This window comes from Chaetodon trifascialis, chromosome 21, assembly GCF_039877785.1.
Source record: "Chaetodon trifascialis isolate fChaTrf1 chromosome 21, fChaTrf1.hap1, whole genome shotgun sequence".
In the NCBI taxonomy this organism is placed as follows: domain Eukaryota; kingdom Metazoa; phylum Chordata; class Actinopteri; order Chaetodontiformes; family Chaetodontidae; genus Chaetodon; species Chaetodon trifascialis.
Window position 1 is genome coordinate 9,220,074 of NC_092076.1, and position 26,096 is coordinate 9,246,169.

General features: G+C 40.8%; 2 protein-coding genes across 3 annotated transcripts; both read right to left on the reverse strand.

The window, feature by feature from the left end:
- Positions 1 to 2,530: 2,530 nt before the first annotated feature.
- On the reverse strand, positions 2,531 to 3,907 carry LOC139349606 (gap junction gamma-1 protein-like). The gene has a single exon (XM_070990535.1). It carries the CDS (start codon positions 3,905 to 3,907, stop codon positions 2,531 to 2,533), a length of 1,377 nt encoding a protein of 458 aa, XP_070846636.1.
- Positions 3,908 to 18,174: 14,267 nt separating this feature from the next.
- Positions 18,175 to 21,653, reverse strand: LOC139349249 (probable phosphatase phospho1). 2 transcript variants are annotated; one of them, XM_070989845.1, is made up of 2 exons: positions 21,565 to 21,653; positions 18,175 to 19,242 (listed from the first exon to the last, which is right to left on the reverse strand). In XM_070989845.1, exon 2 carries the CDS (start codon positions 19,204 to 19,206, stop codon positions 18,439 to 18,441), a length of 768 nt encoding a protein of 255 aa, XP_070845946.1. In that variant the 5' UTR covers positions 19,207 to 19,242; positions 21,565 to 21,653; the 3' UTR covers positions 18,175 to 18,438. The 2 variants fall into 2 exon arrangements, with proteins under 2 accessions (XP_070845946.1, XP_070845945.1); XM_070989844.1 differs by having other exon boundaries at positions 18,175 to 19,238; positions 21,565 to 21,647.
- Positions 21,654 to 26,096: the final 4,443 nt, after the last annotated feature.

Below are 26,096 nucleotides of genomic sequence, written 5' to 3' on the forward strand. Positions count from 1 at the left end.
TATAATAATAATGTTTAATAGCGTTGTTGTTGCTGAGTGTCTTAAACGCAAGGTCTCCAAGAAACAGTGCATCAGTCCATAATCACGCACATTTCTAAATAACTTACTTTAGTGTTTCTACAGTTTGTAAAAGTTATGGTTAAATGCCATCTGGTTTCCTCTTGATGGTCAAATTGAAGTAGAATTTGCAATGACGAGCACGTTAAACACAATGTTACAGTGGTTTTACGTGCCAAAATACAGCAGCGCAGTACAAGCACCCACCATTACATTAGCTCCCTTCCTCTTTAGCAAGCTGCGATAAGTCAGCGTTAGCTGACATGAGCTAGCTTAGCATTCCTAGAAACAGACAACAGAAAGCTAATTCGTAGACTGGATTATTGCTTGTTAAACTGTTTGCCATGTCGTCGACACACAAAGAAATAAAGATGGCTCACTTACGTTTTGGTATTGTTCTAGAAAGCTGATACAAAAACTGTTGCTATTGATTCACCCTCAGCCGGTCGACGACCAACCGCCGCTTTTTTAAAAACATTGGCGGAGATGTAAACGTCACATCCGGTAAAACGCTGCCTTAAAGTGCTGGCCTCAGACTTCAGAAAGGCAGGAAACATTTCAGTTTTTTCAGCGATTCACACAGTGGCGATTCGAAACGCAAAGTAAAGAAGTGAAGTGAAATGAAATTGAGATTGAGTTTGATTATCAGGAATCTTCTTACAAGTCAAGTTGTCGAGCATCTTTCTCAAAGTCCATGACATGCCTACGTTTAGTGGTGTTTGGTAAGGTTCTGACACTACCCTAAACGCAGCACAAACGCTGTCGTGGTGTTTTGTCCAGCTGAAGAATAAAACACAGTTATCATAATTAAACCAATAATGGTAGTTATCATGTGGAGAACTCTCACAATGAAAGATGAACCTGAAGAGAAGGCCTGAAAGTTGAACAAATTAGGTTACACTTGCTTTAGTAATGTGTTACTTCCCTCTCAAAATAAACATTATTAAAGTCTATTAGTGGGCTTTTCCAACAGGGGCAAAACTGTTTAGAAAGCCTAACATGTAACATTAACCGAAAATACCAAAACATGTATCATTTCAAACTTGGTGATTAACGCCTGCCTTTGTCAGCTGGACCTTCATTGACGAATGAAAATACTACGTTCATATTCCTTCATGGCCAGCAGGGGGCAGTGTGCCTTTAAATACAGTCATCTACACTGGCAAATTGAATCTATATACATTCCTACATGGACTTAACTGTAACAAACATGATCATTTAAATCTAAATAGATTTTATACATTCATGACACCAACATTGTTAAATGTAAGACAAAGACCACAAGACCAATAATACAATTTCTTTATTTAAAACATGCACTTCTTGTTTATAAAAATATTTTCACAAAAACACTGGCACAGTGCAAAGGACTAGCCTTAATAACATTTCAATTTGAAAAGATGCAAATAAAAGTATGTATTAGTGAGAAAAAAAAATCTTTGTAACAGACCTCTAGCAAAAAAATAAGAGAAAACCAGGCCAGAGGCCAGATGCTTTAGGCCAGATTTTTTTTTTTTTTTGCAGAAACTACACAAACTAATGTACTAATGGTTGAGAAAACCATCATAACACAAACTTGAAACAAATCAAAATTATGCCAACAACTTGACAATAAGACACTGACAACAGTCTGAACAGCAGGGTTAGGTTATTAAACTTTGCAAACACTTCATTTACCGATGCATTTCAAAATCTGTTAAAATATTAATGAGAACTTCCTTTCCCCTCTCTCGCTCTCTAAAAAAGGACACAGAAACACTGTAAAACTATCAACTGAAAACATACTTTTCTTTCTTCAAAGCTGGGGAAAACAATAAAATTACAGTCAACCTGGGTTAGTGAAAATATCAATACAATTTTGCATATTCAGAAACAACAACATTGTTGAAGCTTAGCCTCTGGGTGGCAATGAAACTCGTGAGGCAGACGTCCATGGTGTCAGGACATTTTGTAGAAAACGACTCACTTACTCAACAGTTGTACATAAAGTGATGCAGAATCAATAGGAAGCAGCGCTTTGACTCTTTAAGTAAGGCACCTTAAGTTACAGCGTGGAAGCATCTGCATACTTGCCAGGAATCAAACACAGCATCAACATCTTCCTGCAAAAGCTTTTTAGTAACAGTTATTGTGATGCTTCTACCCTAAATCAAAAAGTTGCATTAGAATCACTATCTGTAATGTATCTGCATGAACATGTGTTATTTATTATCCCTGCAGCTGTTTAGGTTTATAGATTTGTGGCTAAATTATTTAACTGTTTGATCCTCACAGGATGGAGCTATCAGTCAACTGGTGCAAGATAGATACTGGCACTAATAATCACTTATAATGAGTTTAATGGTATGAACACAATTGAAAAGAACGTAAACTTGGTGCTGTGTCCATTTTTTATAGTCAGTATCGACAAACACATGGAAATACTGCATCTGTCTGAGAAGCATTTGCTTTGTTTAAAAATCATAAAAACGTTTCAGATCCACTCCGAACCTTTTATGACTCCATATTTGCTGCCGCTGCTGGTGCTGCCGCTGCCTCTGTCTGCATCTGCTTTGCTGGAGGTGTGTTTGGAGGCCTGCCGGTGTTTCCGCTCACGGTGAGGCTTGCTGTTGTTACTGTGGCTTTGTGGCTGGCTGTAGGCCTGACTGTCAGCCTCCAGCCTCTTCTGAGGCGGACAGGCGTCCTTATGAACACCTCTGGGGGCGTCTCCCATCCCCGCTCTGCACAGGTTTTCATCATTACTGGTGTACTGCTGGCGCTCCTCCTGGGCAATGTTCACATGGTTCTGCCGGCATGCCATCTTGGCATTTGTGAGGTCAGTGATGGGTAGTGGTTGCTCGTGGTGCCCTGTAGATACCAGAGGAGGCTTGATGGCGATGTTGTACCCAGGTGGAGCTGACGGTGCATTCCAAGAAAAAGGGTAACTGCCGTAATCCTCTCCGCTCAACCCTGCCTCATTACGAGCTCCTTGTCCCCTTGTCAGCCCATACAGCTCGTCGTCTGGGAGCTGCATCCGGCGGGACCGTATGATCTCACAGATGGTACCTATGCCCAGGTGAAGCATCTCCCATATATTGAGTGCCAGGCAGAGCAGGGAGACCGTGTACATGATGAGGAGGAAGATCGTTTTTTCAGTGGGCCGTGACACAAAGCAGTCCACGTTATGAGGGCAGGGCAGGTCTGAGCACACGTAGAGGGCGGGCACAGCGAATCCATACAGGACGTACTGTCCACACAAGAAAGCCACCTCCAGCAAGGAGCGGGCCAAGAGCTGAAGGACATAAATCCGCATGAGTCCATCCTCTTTGATACGCTGGCGCCCATCATGGCGCACCTTGGCCTTCACTTTTCCATCACCGCTGTTTTCTTTTGCTCCTCCACCACCATCACTCTCCTCCTCTGCCATTTCATAGATCATTGGGTCTTCCTCTTGGTCATCCTCTGCCTCTTCAATGCCCCTGTGCTGCTTTCTGCCCCCGAGATAGTGCTTCTTGGGTTTCCTCTGGGAAAATGCCCTTGCTCCTCCGCTGTCTGCCTGCTCCTCTGCATGGGCGATTTTGTTGACGGCGTAACCCAGGTACATGAGTGACGGGGTGGCCACCAGGATGATCTGGAAAACCCAGAAGCGGACATGTGAGAGCGGAGCGAAGGCGTTGTAGCAGACGTTCTCGCAGCCCGGCTGGCCGGAGTTGCAAACAAACTTGCTCTGCTCATCGTAGTAGATGGACTCTCCTCCGACGGCTGTCAGCACAATGCGGAAAACAATGAGGACAGTGAGCCAGATCTTGCCCACGAATGTAGAATGGTTGTGGATTTCTTCCAGCAGGCGAGTCAGGAAACTCCAACTCATTGTAGTGGCAGGGAAACTACAGTGAGAGGCAACATACACCCTCTGTTACTCCCCTGTGGAGAGAGCAGAAGTGATTAACCTCTGTACCATGCACACAACACTATAAGGAAAGTATCCACTTTAAGTCAAATAATGTTGCCTTATAAAGACAAAATATCTGTTTCATATTTTTTCTGTGCGTCTCTCAATTTGTCTCTCTCCCCACACACACAGAATAAATCAAGTAGTTTTAATGCTCCAAATAAAGGCAGCCCACACTCTTCTGCCGTGTTCACAAAGTATTTTAGCTCCAAGCACTTTGTCTTTCCCTCAGTATATACGGTTATCAAATAGTGCATTTCTCCACAATAACAACACGTTTATCCTTGATTCTTATAATAGCTGTGCCCTAAAGCTCATGTCTAAACATACCCTTGGCAATAGTACACACAGGGAAGAGTAATGACAACAATGGAATGTCTAACCATAATTGCTATTGTTAACTGAATGTCCCTGATAGGCATTTCACATTCTCTGAACATCCAGATGTTCCGTAAACTAAAAACTTTCTCATCTGGTTTAAGAGATAAAAACTTTTTGTGCTGGAATACGACTACTGAACTACTGAAACCCTGAAGAGGAACCACAAAATGACCTTTTCACTGCCACTTAAAGTGTTTTTAATATCGACTACTGACTACATGAATTCAAATCTTATTTTATTTTTTTATTTTTTTTAAATATTACTGGATTTCATTGATAATATATTTAGGAAGCACTCCACATAAGGAGTAGTGGTGACACCCAGGGAACGAGGGAGACTAATATGTGCAGTTAATGTGTGATTATTTCTCAAAGCTCTTTTGTGGTTTGTTGAATTATTGCTTCAGTAAAACCTTTACTGTCAGGTTTTTATCAGCTGTGAAATGTGAATTAATTTCCAACGTACCCACCATTTACTGTTAATGAATGTGACATGAAGTCACAGGAAAACCAGAGTAAAACCATTCACTGGTGATCCATAATGGAACTAGGGCGACATCCTTCATATTAATATATTAATATATGAGATTATCAGAGCCTTAACATCACAATCCTATGACAGTAGTATGCAAGCACTCCTCAGCACACATTTAACCTAAATGATTATTTGCAACAAGGGAGGATATGGATATTATGTTAGTAAATGTGTTTTTGCTTTCATAGACATTTTCACATATAATGCAGACAAAGAACAATGCGTTTAAAATTAATGGATGGAACAACACAACAATGACATGGACTATCATTAGCTTTAAATATGGCTCAGCTCCACGTAACCACATGTCTTTATGCGGTCATTAGCTACACAAGCACAAAGGTCTGAAAAGACAAAAAAAGCAAAGAATGAAGTCACGCTATGATTGTGTAGAAAACACACTGAATTTAGATGATAAAAACCTTGTTATGCTAAGTGAAGCAGACCACCTTATACTGTATCTAACCCTGAGAGAACTCTGTTTAACCTGCAGACATCCATCTGCCCAAACCCTCTGCAGCAGACACCTCCGCAAGTCACTCATGTAAAAAGAAATCTACAAGGTTCAGACTTCTGTGGGGGCGAACAATGTCTGCGTGTGTGTGTATGTCTTCAGAGGATTTCTTAAGATAATGTGCAATCCAACAATTGAGGCTCTTGCACGGTTGCTTGTAAAAAGATGCAGATCCATCTACCAACAGGGGACAGAGACTGAGGCAAACAAGGTCAGGTGATACAGGAACAGCCTTGAGGTTGAGACTGTCACTGTCTGAAGTCAATTATGTTATCATACTGTTTGGCAAAATGAAAAAAAAAGGTTTTTGTGTTTAGGGCTGAAAACAAAAAGCCATTCTTTCAACCAGACTGCAGTTCTGATTGAAAGAATGGCTTTTTTGGATCCGCACTATTTTGGTCAAATTAGGCCCTCTGGTTATTTACATGGGTGGGCCTGACCACATGAAAACACAACATGAGCTTTGCTTTATTTATTTATTTGCTTTGTTTTATGGCTGAAATGATTAATTCATAAGTAAATAGGTGGAAAATGAATCTGTGACAACTTGACAAGTTTCCTTAAAATCGTTCAAGGAAACAAATTTAGCCGGTTTCAACTGTGAAGATTTACTGACTTTATGTCTGAATTCATTGTAAATTGAATACATTTTTGCTTTGAACATCTGAATGTGTTCTGATGGGCTCTGGGGAATTGTGACAGCTTTCACTATTTTAGGACATTTTATTAAGTGAAAAAAATATTATTGTTAACAGACATACTGACATACTGTCGCATTGAGTCAGTGTGACATTTTCCCAAAGAAACCCCCCAAACTCCTCTGAATCCAGGTCCATCTGCTCTTAACATGCTTCCTCATGTCTCACTCCGTACATAAAGAAAAACAGCCCTGAATATCTCATTAAGAGTCCCATGCCCTCCAAAACTGCACATCTGGCCACGTTGTGTAACGTACTATTTGGAGACCCAGTAGCACAACTATCACCACCCAAACACAAGTCTCGCGGATGGCAAGAAACTCCTTCATCTTGCTCAGTTTCAGCTCAGCTCATCAGCAAAGCAAATCATGCTGCTGCACAGCAGTAGAGAGGAAAGTTAATTGAACTGCAAGCCATCATTAATTTCATGTCATAATAAACCTATGTGACACCAAATTTCACAATAACATGTACAAAACACGTTTAGGTCTAGTTGATCCTCTTGAATGTAAGTAATGACTCAAAAATAAGAACTTTGTCCATGTTTTCACTAAATCAGTCAGTCAACAATCTAACTTCACCATGATGACTCTAAAGGGAAAATAGCACCTCACTTTCACAACACAGACTCAAACAATTGGAATAAAAAGATGAACACGTTTTAATGATTACCTTTCAGTTTTTATGCAAATTTTTTGTGATAAACACACCATCCACCTTCATGTTACACATGTATGCACCAAACCAGAGGCTGCCATCAACACTTCTGGCAAATATCTATGTGAAACCACAGAATACGACTGTAAGTGAACCAGAGAACGAACCCTACAGATATGTCTTTACATAAAACAGTGATTCAACTCAATTCATTCTCTGCAAAAAATCCTGCCTCGTCTGAAGGTGTAGCCACAGCTCCATAGCTCCAAGTTGCTGGTAGTGCCACATCGAATGCCTGAAGGTGAAACAGTGCATTTTCCCCAGATGTGTCCCAGCCCCAGACCAACAGCCTCCAGTTTCCTACAGTGCCAGTAAAAGAACTATGTGAGAGTAACTTTAAAGAGCAGACAGCCTTGCACATGCCTATCTAAGAAGGCTTCAAGCTGTGAATGTGAAGGTTCGTGGTTTCCTTCAAAGCAGTAAACGTGATACTCCACCCAAAGTCTATCTTTTTAGTATGAAACACTCACTCACTATTAACTTAAAAGGCGACTGTAAAAAGTTTGTAGTTTGCTGACACTGCACCTCCTTTTTTGGGTGTATTTGGGGAAGGTTTTTTTTGTCTTGATTAGAGACACACTGTACAGTAGAAAGCTGATGTGGAAAAAGAAAGAAACAGGAAGAGGGATTGGCAGGGGGACACAGTGTTGATGTGCTGATCCAAGGAATGCACCAATCCACAACAACACTCAGTAAGACGGTGCCAGTAAGTGGGCATGCAAATAAAAAACTGATGTGATTGTTTAGACATGCATCAAACAACTTATACCATGTCTTGGTCACCCAGATGCCCTGAAACTGGATTTACGATACATAATCAGAGCACAGCCAAGTATAAACTTGCAACATTAGCAAGCATTAATAACTACTAAATCAAACTAAAGAGCAATGACAGTAACAAGCAAATAAAATTTATTTCATTACGATGCCTTCATAATCACATTACATAACTCTCTGCAAACTTACTTGAGTAAAATAACAATCTGTCCCCAGGAAATGCTACAGCGAAGAAGCGCCAGTGCAATTACCTAAACTTTCGACACAGCATCTCCCATCACTTTATACCCAGACACGGAGCCCACAGGGTACGCGGGTCATCCACTCAAACACGTCAAACCACACAGAAGATGCACAACATAACGTGAGCTAGACAAAAGCCTCTGGCATGGAGATCTAATTTGTCATGCTGAAGAAGCCAAAAGTATTGTGCTGTGCTTGCATAAGTGATCAATCACCCAGCTAAAATGAGCAGGGAACTACCTAGTATTACTCTATGAACTGGAGAATTGGTGACTTGTTCAAGGACATCTTAATCTTTTATCATAGTAATTATTTTGCTTTGCTGCCCAGTGTCAGGTCTATTAATAGCACATAGAAAAGACTTTTTGCACTTAATTATATGTTGAAAACTCAATGGACTGCATATTTGGACATACTGTACTACTACAAGCACTCATTTTTCATACATTGGCAATGGTCATGCAACTCTTCTTCTTCTTTACTACAATTAATATCAACACTAAAAAAGCAGCACACTAAATCTTAGTGTCTGTACATCACAAGGTGTGATGAATTAAAATTCTATGTATTTTTGCATAGCTGAAGTCAGTCTTATTACCTCTTTTTGTTTTATTCTTCCTATCCTCGTTACCCCGGCCGGAGATCAGAGATATTTCAAACCCCATGTGCCTGCAAAGTGAACAGAGATTACACAATAAAACATCTATTTACAAATTCACCTCAAGTCTTTAATTGGACAGGAGGAATGTTAATTAACAGTTTCAGGATGATTTTCAACAGAAAGTGTATGTACTGTAAATGTTTGTTCTCTAGTGTGAAAGCTTAAAAAATACTGTAAGTAGAAAGGCTAAACAGCTTTTTCAAACCAATACAGCAGAAGGAAAAACCTGCAAAACCTCAGATACAGATAATTATAGAAACTATTTGTGCCGTATTTGGTTTTCAATTAAGCATCAAATAATGTCACTTTGGCCATGTATATATGATACATCAATGTGAGTTCAACAGTGAATGACCTCAGGACTGACAGGATAAATTCAGCTGGACAAAGGACAATTAAAAATGATTTCATCAATGTACTTCTTAATTTCTCAGGGATTTGACAGGTAATGTTACTGATAAGACTAGTCGATTAATCAATGGAACAGAAAATTAATAAGCAGCAATTTTGTTAAAGATTTAGATCAGTTAGTTAATTCTAAGATTAGTCAAAGAAGCTTTGTTCCAGTTTTAGAAATATGGATCTTTGCTGCTTTTATATCATTGTTTCCTCGGCTAAAGCTAACAAAATTAATTCAATATTCAAGTTTTGGATTACTTGTCAGACAAAACTATTTGAGTTGGAAATTGTGACATTTTCACTTTTTTCCCTGGACATTTCAGAAATTAAATGATTAATTAAATAAAATATTTGATAAACTGATACAAAACCTCAGGTGTCTGAGGACCTCAAGTTGTGGTTTTACATGCTAGCAATGTTAAGCTAACGCTAAGTTTAGCTAAAGCTCAGGAAAAACTGTCAAAAAGTTTGCTAAAAAATATGCTGTATAAAGCTTATGAATCCCTTTCAATAATTACCCAGTGCATTTTTCATCTTGTAGTGACTTGCTTGTAAAACATAAATGGACTAATTTAATTTATAGGTGGGTCACTGAACATCTTAGCAAACGTTAAGTTAACATAACTAGCTAACGTTTAAATCAGCTAACCAAACATCATCAGTTGAAGTCCAAAAGAAAGAAAAAAGTCAAAACAGAAAGAAAAGTCTTACGGTATCGGTCGTACAGGACGTTTTCCCAACAATATCCAAGCAACTTTACCCTCAAACATACCTTCACAAGTCACAGGACACAAACACGAAGCTGCTTTCACGCCTCTGACGTAAATTCAGGAGAGAGTTCTCACCTTTTCCAATCGGCTGCGTTCCGTCAGAAAGATGGATCAACTCATCAACTTCACAAATCAACCGCCAAGAAACGCGACGTCTGTGCAGGAGAAATATAATCTTTATCGCCGAATTACAGCAAAAAGCAGGAGATTTACGTTCACTCGTAGAAATGGAGTCAAAGTTTCAAACGAGTGAAGTTCTGACTAATTTCACTGTGAAATTTTTTATTTTTTTTTATTTTTTTATCCCGGCGCCTGGACTGCTGAGGGAAAGAGCCTGACTGCAAGAGCAGAAGAAGACGGCTCGGTGCAGAGCAAGGAGGGGCTTGTGTGTGTGTGTGTGTGTGTGTGTGTGTGTGTGTGTGTGTGTGTGTGTGTGTGTGTGTGTGTGTGTGTGTGTGTAAGACAGGGAGGCAGACAGAGTAAGTCAAGCATCATAAAGCAGTTGCTCTTATTGACATGATTTACTGGTGGTACAAAAGCTCTCCATTCTCCGCTGTGCAAATTCATAGCTTGTTCCCAGTTCATATGAATTACGGGAACATGGTGTAACTATGAACTCCAGTGAACGGCACACCTGCATTTGTCTCTTACAGCATCCATGACTACACACCACCTTTTGTATCTGCAAGCTGAATGCCAAAGAAGTCTGAATCGTGTGGGAAATACCAGTTCTACTAGTGCTATGCAAAAAGCATTGTACAGACACGGTCCATGACTCTGGGGTTGCATATTGTCTGAGGTTATAACCTATTTCCTTCATCTTTGTCTATCTGTCATCAAGGGCATGTGAAATGTTATCTCGTGACAAATCAGGACTTTGACTTTAAATGCCAGGTTTATCCACAACAGACAGGCGCTGCTTTATCGACAAGGCACAGAGATGCTTTATGATTAGGTCAATGCAGCAAAGAATGTCAGAAATGTGTTTTTAAACATCCGACATGTCTTTGAGTGGAACGCTGTCTTCCAGTTCCTTCTCGTTCTGGCAAACTGTAGAGAGTCAAGGCTTCATGAGAGGGGCAAAGACCTGAGATGTCAGACAACACATACATTTACCACACTGTTGTCTTTAGACAGAGTTTGAGCCTGAGCAGACACCCACGGTTTGTTTCATCATCTTCCATCATGGATACAAATCATGGATCCGGGAAGTTTGCTTCCCCCGGGAGCTTTTCACCCTCTGCTATCAAGCCCCCAACCAGGAGCCTTAAAGGGACACTCCGTGAACTTTACACATGAAGGTCAGTCATGGAGAATACTACTCAACCTGTAGAAACAGCTGTGTGACGTGGTCTGTAGTTCTGGTGGAAGCTTTCTAAAGTGTTATAAAACAACCCTAATGATATGATCAGCCTGCGCAGACATGAGGGAAGTTTAAATATGAGGAAACTTAACAGATACTGAGGCACTAATGACAGATGCGATCTGGTCGCAATGTGGGAATTATAAGATCCAATGTTTTTTGACCCATGCTGTTGACAAAGAAGTGCTCCGACGCCATCGTTTTGTCTTTTAACTTCCTGTCTACATCAGATGTGGGAATACGTTGAGTTGTGCAGATGACATTTGCTGCTTTGTGATTTGCAAATATCTGAGCAGTTTTATAATACAAAGTACAGCAGGAAGGACTGACAGAGGTGGAAGAACATGACAGACTTTCTCCAACAGCAGCCTGACAAACATCACCAATTGTTTATGTGGCTGCCTTAATTTGGTGTCTTGGGGATCTGCTGGTCATGTTTCCAATATAAAGGTCATGGTGACTGGTTCAAATGTGTTGTTGTGTTTTATTATGTGACACAGTGCTGTTAGCCAGGTGAGCTAGTTGTAAGCTAGTTAAAATGCTGAACATACCTTTGCTCCAGAGATAATCTTTTTAATCTGATATGTGTGATGGACGCGGTGTCGTCTGGCCATATGAGCTCCTTGTTAATGTGGACGTAAGTTTGACTGTGACTTTTCACGTGTATTCACTAAAGCTGCTTCAATTCTGATCAATCTTTTCAAAAATCTGTCCCTCTCAAGTTCCTTAACGTCAAGTAAATGTGAGGATAATGAATTCCTGGATTGCCCCTTTAAAAACAACATGGACCACTTTGCCAAAAAGATAACTACATGCTACTTTTTATATCCCACAAGATGAAGTACTGTATTGTATCGCACACTGTACGACCTCTGTTCAGTTTTCCTGCTGCAGCTTCAACAGACAACTCATGAAGATTTTCTAGGATCTAACAACCTCAAGGACATACCAATACAACATAATCATTGTGTCTCCTGTGGCTGATGACCTACAAGTGAAGAAATTCTTAGTTTTATCACCACGGTTTATCTCAAGGACATAGACAAGTGTCAGCTCCCGCAGAACACGCTTCCTCCCTCCTTCCCATCTCCATTTGTTGCTCGCCGACTGTTTCTGCCTCTGCTCAAAGCTATTAGCTTGACTTTTGGCTGGCATTGTATTCTTAAACTATCAGCAGAGGAATCAAACACAGAGGACTGGAAACACTTACAACCCTAATCAGCCTGATGGGGTTTTGGCATCGGAAGTCCGCATCCTAATTCAGAGTGACCTCGTACAAGGCTCAAGTCCCTTAACTGAGTTATCTTTCACCTCGGAGGGAGTAATAGAATGGAGAAAAATCAATGAGGGTATCAATAAAAGCAATCATCGGATAGCCCTGCCAATTTAAAGCATTTTAACAGGAGAGTGTTCTGTTATTGGTGGAGGGAAGGTATGCATCAGCTGGACTGTGGATATTGACAGGGAGGTACAACAGGCTGACATTGACGAGTTCAAGATCCTCAAATACGATTTGTCATCATTCTCCATAGATTGAAGTTAACTGGGTTATCTATGCATTCACTTACCTCTGGAGGTCACTGAATTTAGGGTTGGACAGCAAGTCATCTTTTGCCAATTTAGTCATAATAGACAGAGCATGTACTCATTGCCTAACAATATCAGCCTCAGTATGACCCAAATTGAAGGATCAATCTGGGTAGGATTAATTGAGCTGAGGGGTGCAAAAGTCCGGAGCTAACAGAGAGGGTTTCCAAAGAGCGATAGCTGAATCATATTGGCAAAAGAAGGCAATACGTAAGCTACAAAAGCAAAGTGAGGCCTGCAAGTGTTTTGCACGGTCAGTTTTCTGCTGCTTATGTTATCGTGGACTGACAACAGAAAATATAATGGTAGACAACAACAATGACATGAAATCAGCCCTACAGACAGAGTGACAGAATAAATCAGAGAGAAGGAATCAGATGTGGAGAGAGAGCAATGTTGGAGAGACTGGATGCAAAGATAAGACGCATGACAGCATGTTTATCTGATCTGACAGAAGTCAAACTAGAAAAGAAGAAGGGCAGTATAGGGGAAGAGATAAATTAGAGGTTACATGCACGAGCAAGGTTATGGCGGATGTGATGGACACAAATAGACCGAATTCCACGCAAGTGAGAAAGCTGCATCAACAGATGACTTGGCTGACTTCAGCAGCATCTCAAACTCACATGGTGACATGGAGCACGCACATACACCACATGTCATCTCCGTCACCACAGCCCTGAGCCTTTGCTGTCATGTTCTCTGAGAGTCGTTTCATTAATTCACATCAACGCTACTGTTTACGCCGAAGGAGCCTCATTCTGTGGTTTTCTCATTAATCCAGAGCAACATACAGGAACCCTACACTGGCTTTAATGTGTGGTGACAAAAGTCTTTTTCTGCACAGGACACAGCGAAGCAGTTTTGATAGAGGTATGTCAACTTGGCGCCATCTTCTGGTCAAGATGTACACCAAGGTTGTGCACACACTGTAAACCAGCGGTTGCCAAACCTCTTGGCTTGTCTCCTCTTAAAACAAAGCAATATACTCCCAGCTCCTTGTCACTGGTTAATGTGGACATGAGTTAGGGGCTGTTCATTTCAGAGGATTTTTTTTAGAAGCCTGAGGAGCTGAAAATATTCAATTTTACTTTCATTCTGCTTGATTTTATTGAATGGTGGTGAAATGTTGTGCTTCCACCTTTACCAGAAAAACCATCTGTGGGGATTTCTTTAACATGCTAAATATAGTCGTTAGTCACTGATGAGTCACAAGAGACAAAAAAGACTCACCAAAGCTTGACAAGTAGGAGTTCATATCCCACTGAGAGGGAAAAGTATTTTCTGTGTAGAGCTCAAACTTCTCTTGTTTTGATGATGATTGGTGGTACAAGGCATGTAGTTAATAAGGATGTAAATAAGGCGTTTAAGGATCCAGTCAAGGCTGAGGTGGATGTTGGTTTAAATGCCAGAATTCAGCACAGCCTGCTAAACACAAACACAAGATATCAATGAGAAACAGATTGATGTGGCCCTTCCTTAAAGACAACCCAGCAAAACCCTCATTGTCTCTTCTCCCATTCCCACTTTTAGGCTGAAATCACAAATTAGTCACAAACATTTGACGGTTTCCTCCTCTGGCTCACATTCGTACTGCTAAAATCACCCTTTCCACCGATTTTCAACCAAAAAAGAGACAGAGTCTTTTTTAATCCAAGCATTCTTCTTCCTTTTCAAAACCTGGCGCCTTCATTACCCACAATGCAACTCGACTGCTGACAGCTCTGTCAGAGGTTTGAGTGTGTTATGCTAGCATCGGCTAATGTAGCTTTGAGCTGCTAGCCTCGAGCAGAGGTGAGTTGAGGGCTTCAGAGGTCTGGTAATCTCACTACTTTCTGACTACATACCCCCAGATTGTTTTCACTTTCATATTTGTAGTCGTCAGTCCCAAACGACTCAAGTGACATCACTCGAGGCAATTTGTCAGACTTTTTTAAAAAAGCCTTTTTTTTCACAGTAATGCTCCCTGAGACCTGTAATCAGACTTTGATGCGTAAAATTGGTGGAGTTTGGCTTTAATGTAGCCACATGCCCCCTTTCTACACCCAACCTGCTGCGTCCACTGAAGGTCACTGTCCTGTCCATGGTGGTGGCACATCTATTCATCTCATTGCTGATGTCCTCTCATGTCATCACAGCTCAGTGCTACTGTCCATCTGTCCTCTCCTCCCTCCATACTGCTGACTCTCTACCCACTGACCTCCTGCCCTTCTGTCTTCACGTTGTCCTTTGGCTGTCTGAAGCCCTGCAAGTTGAGAAAGCGGTCTGGATGACTTCCATCACTCCAGGTCTTTTCTGTCCTCCTCTCTCTGCTTCTGCCTCTGCTGCAAAATCATCCTGTCACCTACTTTGAGAGGACACATTGCGTCATGTGAGGCTTCTTCTCCTTGTCCCTTCCCTAAATCACTCCCCCATTCTCTTAGAATTTCTCTGACACCGGCTTGACTTTGTCTCTCCCAAAGCATTAAATTAAAACAAGAGACGTCAACAAATGCATACCAGTATAAATCTGTCCAAAAATTCTTGGTCCAGGAACAGTCGGTGCTCAGTTCAAAGCAATTTTTCAGTTCAGCTGTAGAATGTCAAAAAGATTTTGAAAAATGTCCATCTCACTTCCCAAATCCAAGGTGATCAAATGTCTTTCTTTTTTCTGAGCAACAGTACAAAACCCAAATAAATTCAGCTTACAGTGAAATAAAACAAAAATAAAATAAAAAAGTGGCTAATATTAACATGTGAGAAGTAGATTTTTTGGGGGCATTTTTGCTTTGAAAAATTACTTAATTGATTAATTGATTGAAATAGTTGCTGATTTTTTTTACTAATCTACTAAATATTATTCATATGAGATAATAATTGATATTTAAAAACAGATATTTAATTGTTTAGATTTTTAGATATTTAATTCATATCTAGTTTATACTTCACACTCGTCCTTGAAGTCCTTAAAGAAATATGACAATTTTGGTGATGGTAAATTATGATGAACCAAACTCATCCTTAAGAAGAAACTAGATTGTTAAGGCGTGAATGTGAAACACACAACAAAAACAGATTAATTAGATAATGGCTTTATGTTCCCGTTACAGTGATGCATTACACACAGAACTGGATTTTTGATTAGAGACACACACACACACACACACACACACACACACACACACACACACACACACCCAAGATACAGCAAACCACAAAAAAAGAAAAAAACAGCATTTTAGTCAAGCAGAGTCCTAACATCACATCATTTTATTTGGTTGTCATCAAGCCGTGATTCTAAAGTTGCATTAAAAACAATTTAGTTTGGCGGTCTGGGGTCAATTCACATCCCTGAAAATGTCAAGTTTTTCTTCCTGTTTAACCTTAAATCTCTTTTACATCAAATCAAAACCACACTATTTTATTATTGCAAAAAACTCAGGGTGCAGAGTTTTACAGGTACACAGACAGTTAAAACAAATTAAAATAGCCTTGTTTCTCACTCTCAGAACTTTAATCACAAAGCATTCGGGCACTAGGTTTTGATCTCAGAGAGCGTCAGGATCAAACTCCAGCTGCGTCTCATCCACATTTATACTTTAATCACAAATGAACATTTTGTTCTTAGAGCAGCAGTTCTTAAAAAAAAAACAAAAAAAACATTTATTATTACGTTTGCTCATTAACACTTCTTCTGTACTCCCTGAGAAACGAAAACACTGGTTAAAGGAAATTTCCAGCACTTATACAGCTTGTAATGTTTAAGGCTAGAAGTATTTCATCAATTAACAAACTTATTACTCTTTTACTGCTTTTCACCCAAACTCTCTTATTGTTAACTGTAATGGCTTGAACAAGATGTACAGTCTATGATATGGATGAAACATTTTTAAATATCTAAAATACAAAATTAATGCAGTCATACAGTGAATTATCCATAGTACCTCTGGTTACTAGACAGTACCAAAATCAGTGGGTGCGCACTGACATGGAAACCTTAAAGAGGCTGCAGAAGTAAACAAATGTAAAGGACACATTACAGTACATGTACTATTAGTAATTTAGACAGCTTATTGGATGGAAAAATGGTTTCACACAAAGACTGAACAAGATATATTTCACAATTTCCTGAATTTAAACAGAATATTAATGTCCCTGTGCACCATTTACATGAATACGAGCGCTCCTTGTTGATATTTCTTAATGTATTTTCTAGTCCCTGTCATGAATTTAAAATGAGGTTACATGTTGAGTTAACACACAAACGTACTGAAGAGGCTGAAACCCTCGACGTCATTCACTCACAACACTGCGGTTTACTGGGAACACATTCAAACATCCCCAACCTTAACAGACAGCTCTTTATCAATACTAATATCCACTGGGAGTTTCAATAGGGTACAAGTACACTAAGTGCTTATAGAATTACAACGAGAGTTTAAAATCTTCCAATAGGTACTTTGCATGACACTTTCCTCCACTGTTTCACTGGTAAAATGTTGGGCCAAAGAGCGGGCGTATGGCTGCAACGTTCCCTTTGGATCTCATGCTGGTGTAGATTACCGTTGTATAATCAAGCCCCAGATTAGGTATCAGTAATGACTGGTGGAGAGAGCACAGCTACCGTCACTTTATACCTGTTCTATGCCGACCTTGTCCCTGCCTGACACGACATGTGTGGTCTTTTGTCCCAGGCAGTGCTATAACACCTGATCCTACTTATGTGTCCATCATCGAGGCCCTGAATGCAGCGTTAAGTGTTTTAAAAAGAAGCCTGTCGACACAGAGACCCCCATGAATGGAATAGCTCTGAGAGGTTCCCTCGTCATTCACACAAAAGTTCACGGTTAAGATTGCTTAGAAATGTCAAATACACTGAGATATTCAAATGTAAATTACATTCATATTGACAGGGATGGTGTGTTGAATGAGCTGGCTGCATCGGATTTAGTTCAATCCAGAGAACACGAGACACAACTTTGGTTAAGATCTTCAGCATTTTGATCAGACTGGAAAACCAGAACTTAGTGCATCATCAATGCTGCATTTCTCCACTGTTGATCAGGATGACCTTGACCAGTGAGCTTGTTGCAATGAGAGTCAAGATCTAATACTGAATACACATTTAAAACAATTATACTCTAAAGGAATAGTCACACATTTTGGGAAATATGCTTATTCGCTTTCTTGGCAAGAGTTGGATGAGAGGACTGACTCCTCCTGCTCATCTGGACGGTTAATATGCTGCCGGTTATCTCATCTTAGCATTAAGACTGGAAACAAAGAGGAACAGCTAGCCTGGCTCTGTCCAAAAGTAAAAAAAAAATCCACCTTTCAGCAGCTTTAAACTCACTAATTAACATGTTTATATCTCATTTCTCATTAATCTGGACAAAAACCAAAGTGTAAAATATGTTTTTGCAATTTTTATACTTTGGTTTTTTGTGAACAAGTGAACTATAACATGTTAATTTGTCAGCTTTAAAAGTCGCAGTTTTTGTTTCCTTTGTCCAGATCTAGGTGAGCTGTTTCCCCCATTTCCAGTCTTTATGCTAAGCTAAGCTAACTTGCTGCTGACTCCAGCTACAGATTAATTGTGCAGACATCACAGTGGCATTTGTTTTCTTATCTGAAAGCAAATAGGGGTATTTCCAAAAATGATCTCTTTAAAACGGGTGATTCAACTCAATGCCCATGATTTGGTTACATCTTTACGGATTGTACCAAGTGTGGCCGGGGTAAAAATCACGCGTATCGTGCTGCTCACCAGGACAGGGGTTGGTGCACCTTTACTGTATTTGCCCCTCTTTCACACAAACACTAATCTCATCTCTCCTCCATTACCTTCTTCAGGCAGTCCACTATGTCCTCACCACTAACCCAAGGGACAATGTTTGCCTTGAACATGGCTGCCTGGGACTGCAGCAGCCTGTGCATGGGGAAGTCCCTCCTGGGGAAGGCTGTGTCCTGGGGCCCCAGAGCCAGAGAGGGACAGATATCATTGGCCCCATCTCCGATATAGAATACCCTCTGGAAGGGAGCACCACTGCGCTCCTTTTGCCGGCCTGCCAGATACTCCCGAAGGATCGCCTGCTTGCACATGTTGTCAGGACAACCAGAGCACGAATGGGAATGGAAAGGAAGCAGCACGAGCCGGCCTGTCGCATCAAAACTGGCCGGGTTCGTGAAAATCTTCCGGAAAAGGTGACGCACCCCTGCGTGCTCCAGCCACGTTTCGATGAAGTACGTGTTGGCGTCGGAGACCACTGCCAGCTCAAAGTCCTGCTGGTGGCTCTGCAGATACTGGAAGAGGTTCAGGAGGCCGGGTGTGGGTGGGATCTTCTCCACTGCTGATTGGATGGAGCCCTTTGACACGCCCTGCTCCGCCATATAAAGCAAGACCTTCTGCATGTGCTCATTGTAGTGCCCCTCCCTGTAGCTATTTTTCAGCCAGTCGGGAAGCTGTTGGCCGGGCAGCGCACGCACCACAGCGTCATCGCTGCTCTCATTGATGATGGTCTCATCAAAGTCGAACAGCACCAAGAAGCGCGGCTGCGGCGGCGCTGCGCGTGATAGGTTCGATGGAGCTGTCATCTTCAGTATGTGGAGGAAAGGGTGAGTGGTTCCTCTCTAAGAAAAGAAGAATGAAAAATTGTCAGTAGGTTTTTTTCTTTCTTTGTCACGAGGAGTTCTCTGCTGTTTTATGACATCTTACTCTAAAAATAAAATGTCAATGGCAGGATGCCAGTTTGACATCACACTGTGTCCAGGGTTCAATTAAGCCACAGCACTGAACCGCACAGGGCTGAGGAAACATCAGAATGCATAAATACTCTTAATTAGGCCATAAGCTGTTGGGGAAACATATGTTTACAAGAAGACAGGAAGGGAGCGGTTTAAATTAAACATCACACAAACAGGATGCTCATCACACTGCTGAAAACAGCCTCGAAGGAACTCATGTTCATTTTCCAGAAAAGGCAAAAACTGTCTTTGTTTGAATCACTATGGCCGCCTTTCATATGCAACACAGTCAGGCACTTCCTAATCTCACGGCAGCTTTCCACACAGACATTCTTTCATTCCTTTAGGATAGAAGGGAAAACAAACTCAGTCAGATGTGAATTAATGCATGCCAGATCTCAGACCAGAGCCGATTCCATATTTACATAGCTGATGTATTTCTAGCACAGGGCTTCCAGTGTTGCAGGCATGTGGTAACTTGAGTGAAAAGCGTTACAGCATACCTTTACCATATGTGGAACATATATGAGCATATAAGTGGTTTTGACAAACCAGCAGTAGTGAGACGTAAAACAGGAAGTCTAGTTAAATATTGTAAAGTATTACTTTTGTTTGTATTTGCATGTTATGCTAGTCTGCACTTACTATGAGATGACAGCTAACCACGATTTGACAACTAACCATCAATTTGCTCAAAATCGAGTCAAGACCAGAGTTTTTGACATCTTTTCATCATGTGAACATTATTCCCCCATTAAAATTTGTAATGTGGGGGTGAAGAAATGTGCAAGAAAATTAAGCCAATGCGGTGCCAAAAACTGCAGTTCCTTGAATGGCCACTTGAGGCTGGCTCCAAAAGCTAGTCAGTCCCCCAATTGTCAGCTCTCCTACATGAGGCAATGAGAATGAACTGGGTTGGTGCGTGGTGGTTGATTAGTGCTTCCACTCTTTGGAAAAGGCTTAGCTGTAAGAAACATCTCATGATGGTTAGAGGCAAAGAGCTTTCCCAAGACCTTTGCATCAGCATTTTTTAAGCAACAATGGAGGGAAATAAAGGTGTTGGAAGGCCCAGTCAAGCAGCAGACTTAAACCCAATGGAACAGGAGCCTGATCTTCAAGGTTTAAAGATGGTCCGTGACCACTGTAAGAGGTTAGGGTCTGCATACAGGAAGCGTCTTGAAGCTGTCATTGCAAACGAAGACTTCTCCACCAAGTATTAAATACATTTCAGTGAACCTGTTCCACACTTTTTTCCTGCATCGTCCCACTTTATTGCACATAACGTTTTCAATGGACTGGAAAATTGCAATTTCTTTAGCTGTACAGTTTCGCAGAGTTCATACCAACGTCTGGTCTCAATTTCATGTGAATAGCTGCATTGACAGTCCAGCTATATGGCACAAACTGGCAACAATGCGCAGCTATATTCAGAGTAATCCAATGCAATGTGTTAATAATGGAGAAAGAACATGCACTGCATACCCTGATGAGTTGAAGATTATGATCTAAGAAGGTCATGTGCCAGAATATCCATGCCCAGTATTTAACTGGCAGCTGGCACAGCCTGTATGCAAAGTCTACTGTTATTGTGGCAGAAGACATTGCTTTAATATTATCAATAGCCTGGAATGAAACTTGGCGCCATATGATTAAACTGACCAAAAACCACTTTGAATAGAATATGTCCATTTTTATGCAGTTCTTACATTTTAAAATGTTACATTTAAAATAGCAAAAAATCTGCAGTCCACTCTAAATTATATGTTTTAATAGAATACCCTGGGTTTGCGGGAAACCTTGGCCTGCCGGGACATGACGAAATGCTTACATACCGTTTTCCACCACAGCTGACTGTGTAATAACATCAGACCAGCGGGTTTGGTGCCCAGTCATCTAAATGTCCTGCAACCTGCAGGTTGGCTGCAGCGACGCATTGTGCCAAGCGAGCGTCCGCCTGCTCTCCCTCAGCAGCTCCATTATTAATAGGGCATATTTACACACTAAGCTGTCTAATTTTAACCCTGGAGCGCTATTCCTGTATGGGAGGTTACCGCTGAAAGTCATTAGCGCGGCTCTGTCAGGAGTCATTAGGCTGACCGGGTCTGTCCGAGCGGCGTAGATTTGAAGGCAAATTCAAACAGTAAAATTACACACAAACACTCTGAAAAGGAAAACCCTGAGCGGAATAAGACAGAAAATCAGGCCTACCGGGGGTGGGCATATAAGCAGGGATGGTAGACGAGGTACCCGGCTCCGGCGACCGCATCCCAGTGACACGGCAGGATTTTTTAAAGGAGACTCCCGCAGCAGCACAGAGGGTATTCCCATTTAAAGCCGTTGCGTCAAGTCAGAAAGCGTGAGCACAGAACTTCCGCCGAAGCCTTTCAGATTAAAAGGCTCCAGAGAATACCGCTCTTTTGGTCGTTTTAAAAATGGCACAAGTAGTCGTAAAAGACACAGATTTTTGCACATCCATAGACATCCTCAATTTTCATTTAATTCATGTCGTCAATAGTCGAAACAAACAAATAATTAACAAATAAATAAATCATACCTTTCTGACAAAACTTTTGCTGACCTGTGCAAAGCTTCAACAGATATCCTTATTTTTTTGCAACCATGACGCTTCCAGCTGTCTTCATAACGTTTCTCCTTGGGCACATTTAGAGCAAGGCCTTTCCTCCTGTAACTGGACACCATCTTTCAGTAACAGTCATGTAACTGTCTCCTAATCTACAGTGCTGTATATTTGCTGAATTTGCATTCAAAGTACAATTTAGACTGATACTCTTAAGACAATACTAACAGCCTACTAATAACTGACGTTTATACAGCTGTTACACTGTGGTAGAGACACATGTTGCAGCTCTGAAAAACAGAAGTTGTCACTTGCAAGCTGGAAAAGTTCATCTAAAAATAAATGGAAGCATTTCTGTTGGCCTGCGTCAGCGACAAGTATGAGAGTGTCATCCGCTGCAGACAGCTGAGGGTTAAACAAAGGACATCCTCCAGTTTCCCAAGACCATGTAAAATATCTGCTGTGCAAAGAGCTGAACAAAGTCATAGTGAGGTAAGAACAAGATAAGCACTCTGAGTTACATTCAGTACTGATACAGACAGGAGATAGTAAGCATAATGCTATTACGCTATCAGAACGACTCATCTTCTCCAACCTTTAAAAACACACTGTCAGCCCCTCATCTTGAAGCACAGTGTTTCATTTCTTATGGCACATGTACTTTACATATTTGCATGTACTGTTTCACTTCAGTAAAATGAGGCATCTGACTCTTTTCAGTAAATGCAGATCTTTACCTTTACCTTAGCAAGAAGTTAGAAGTTGAGATGTAAATTTTGTTGCTGGCTTTTGTAAAAAGCTAAATCTCCCTGTGTTTCACACTAGCTGATAAACCTCAATCCATAATACTCAAACAGACTTTAAATAAATCTACTCATATCTTTTGTGCTAATCTTTCCCAAATTAAAAAAAGCAGTCTTACTACTTCTGTCCTGCACTATATCACATGATTATTTTAGCCTGATAGAATAATGCCAGCCCTGATTAGCTATGCCACAGTTAAAGAGCACCTCCGGGCGTGTGATCATGGGAACTTCCTCACAAGCTTCGGTTTCTTGGACGGAGGAGGACGCTGAATCAGAGATGCTCGAGAGGTATTTTCTCAGGATGGTCCGGACAGGCCTGATTCTTCTGTACTGACAGCAGCAGCACTGCCTCTTAATCCAATTGTCTGCATTCAGTCTTGTTGCTTTAAAACAGGCCAAACACAGAGGCATGGTCCTTTAAGCTGTCAGCATCTGCACAAGGACCCCTGCTGGTGGTCATGCATGTCAAGAATAATGGTCAACCAAATTACTATTAAATACTACTACTACTACTAATCTACTCGAATTCAGAGGGAATATTTGAAAGCTTCAGTTACAAGTTACTTCACAGGCTCAGATTCGTAACACAAAACATAATCAACAAATAAATGATAATGTATAGGTTAAGATAAGACTTCATTGATTCACAAGCAGTATATGAAGTAATTAATGAACAGATGAACAGATTAATGCATCAGTAATTATAATGATGTGATTTTTCAGGAATTAATTTTACTTTTGGTGCTTTAAGTATATTTTGATAGTAATGCTTTTGTACTTTTACTTTTCAGTGCAGGACTTTACTTGAGTAACTTTTCTTTTTTCTTACTGGTTCCACTTAATGTCCCTTTAACCAATACGAAATCAATTTAGTAATTCACACGCTCAGAAGAACGTACGTGACAACACTTTAATAGCACAGACGGGTTATGAACACTGAGGACAAGTGTGAATAAAGTTTGAGTAAAAATGAAAAGAGGCGTCATTGTTCGATCACTGTCAAGAATACAGTAACACACTGGGGCATGGGATTGGAGGGGTGGGGGTGGGGGAGTAAGGGGACTGAGTATGCAGGACCCTCCTCAAAGATACTAGAATGAATAGCCATGGATGTGCAGAGGGGCCCATAGAGGATGTCTATGTACCATACGCCCTCCTAACACATGAAATCCCTCAGTAACAGCACACAGAACGGTCATCATCACATTTATTATACTGCAAAGTAAACACACTGGTTACTGTACACACGTTTAGCATGAATGAGCAATACAAAGGTTATCATTACAGTGGGTTATAAATGTCTTGTAACAGCTATTATTTTTTTAGTTTTCGTCGAGTTTTTTAAACGATAGAGCAGAATATGTGGTTTGTGGTGGTTTCTTTTTACCTGAAGGACCATTAAACAAACATGATGTCTGATTTGGATGTCGAGGTCGAACTGAGGAGGATCAGTTGTAATTAGGATCGTTTTCCATTCAGCGACCAAATGAAAGAGTCCCATCAGGTGATATTTAACGTGTATGAATGACCTTTGTTTCATCTCTCTGCTCATTTCCTGTCGCATTTCATACATTTATCATCAAAAGACAGAAAATAAGGTGAGGGATTAAACAAAGTTCACTAATACATGCACGTAATAAAAGATTAAAAAAAAAACAAAAAACACTTTCCAGGATTTCAGAGGCTTTGTTGAAATTTTGTTTTACATCTGACACCTTAGGCCACATTACATTTAGCTCATAGGCAACAGAGTATTTTAATTACTTATTTAATGCATGATCTCTCACTGACCACTAGAGGTCCCTCAATGCATGAGTTAATACTGTACCAGTTAATGTTTGCTGTAAAATCATTATAGGAAACATGACATTTTCCTCACATTCACTCATCTCACGCCACTTTAGAGGGTTACATTTTGGCACATGTGTAGTTTTGCTGCTCTATTTTCCGCCCGTCACTGCAATCAGACATGTTAAAGGTGTCAAATCTTGCAGCATGCAGAAATATAAGCAGGCTCAAAGGTCTCTTTATATGATTTATCTTCACTAACTGCTTTAATATCTGCTAAAACCCAACATGCTCATTAGTTAAACTCCTCTGTCTGGTTCAGTAGTTAAATCATCACTCCAGGTTTGTCTATCTGCACGCAGGCAAACATCAGATGTACGAATAAGCAGAACAACATCCCCAAAATAACATCTGAAAGATTATAACCTGGGAATTTTCTAACCAGATGAACTTCTTCTGGTCACACTGAGACGACTCCAGTTCCCACTTAAAGTCCACATCAGCTCTTACTTCATACCAGGCGATGGAAACCTGGCCAAACTTAACAATACTTGTCCAAGTGGCCAAAAGAAGAACAATGTAAATAACATAAAGTATTATCTGTGGAAGTTCGTAACAAGCACTTTGGAAAAATCCAAACAATGTATGCTGGAGAGCTTTTTAGCGTTCAGCTCCAGAGACAAAGCAGGAGTGAGAGGGAGGGGAGAGGAATGTGAGGAGCTGCTCTGCTGCCATGGAGGGAAAACTCCTTCTCCTCAGCGTCTCCTGCGTCACAGCATTGAATTACAGCCACAGCTGGACAAAACATCTGACTGACTGAGCCCAAACTCCACTGTTTCAGGTCAGCCTTTCAAAGATATACAAGCAAGCGAGACGCAGCGAAGCATCATCCCAGTTTTTCTTAATCTAACCTACTCCCTGTGCGCATGTATGAGAGGAATCACAGAAACACATACTGTGCTGTAGCTCAGTGATGCAAAAGTCAAGGCAAGAGATGTGGCTTGCCAAACAAGTTTAGCTCAAGTTCAGCGTCAGGAAGTTTGGAAGAAAACTCAGAGGTGACGGGCGCCAAGGCAGGGAAGCCCTGTTAATTGTTATTCACAGTTGGCTCGACGGCAGTGGTGAAAGCTGGCTTTAAATCCGGCACAAATATGTGAGAAAATGGAGCAATTTAGCTAGAACACAACAGTGACCTGGGCTTTGGTCTCACAACACTCATGAAAGAGGAGAGGATGTGAAAACACACTTTCATAATTTTATCAGAGCCGTGCGTCACGATGCATGAACCCAGGCTAACAATCACGACACTGATATTTACTGATAAAACAGGTTTGGTTTGATTACACTTATTCAACACTCCATCAAATGAATAGTCTGTTACAGGATCCAAGGTGTTACCAAAGCTCAGTAATGTGTTCTGATTACGTTCAAAAGACGTCGCCTGATCTGAGGTCTGCTGCCGAAAAGGGCCACTCAAAGTAGATTTCTATTGTTCTTCAATATGTAAAAATTTGACGAATGACATTATTATGCTTTTATTCTTAAAGTCCAGGTACTCGAAAATGGTT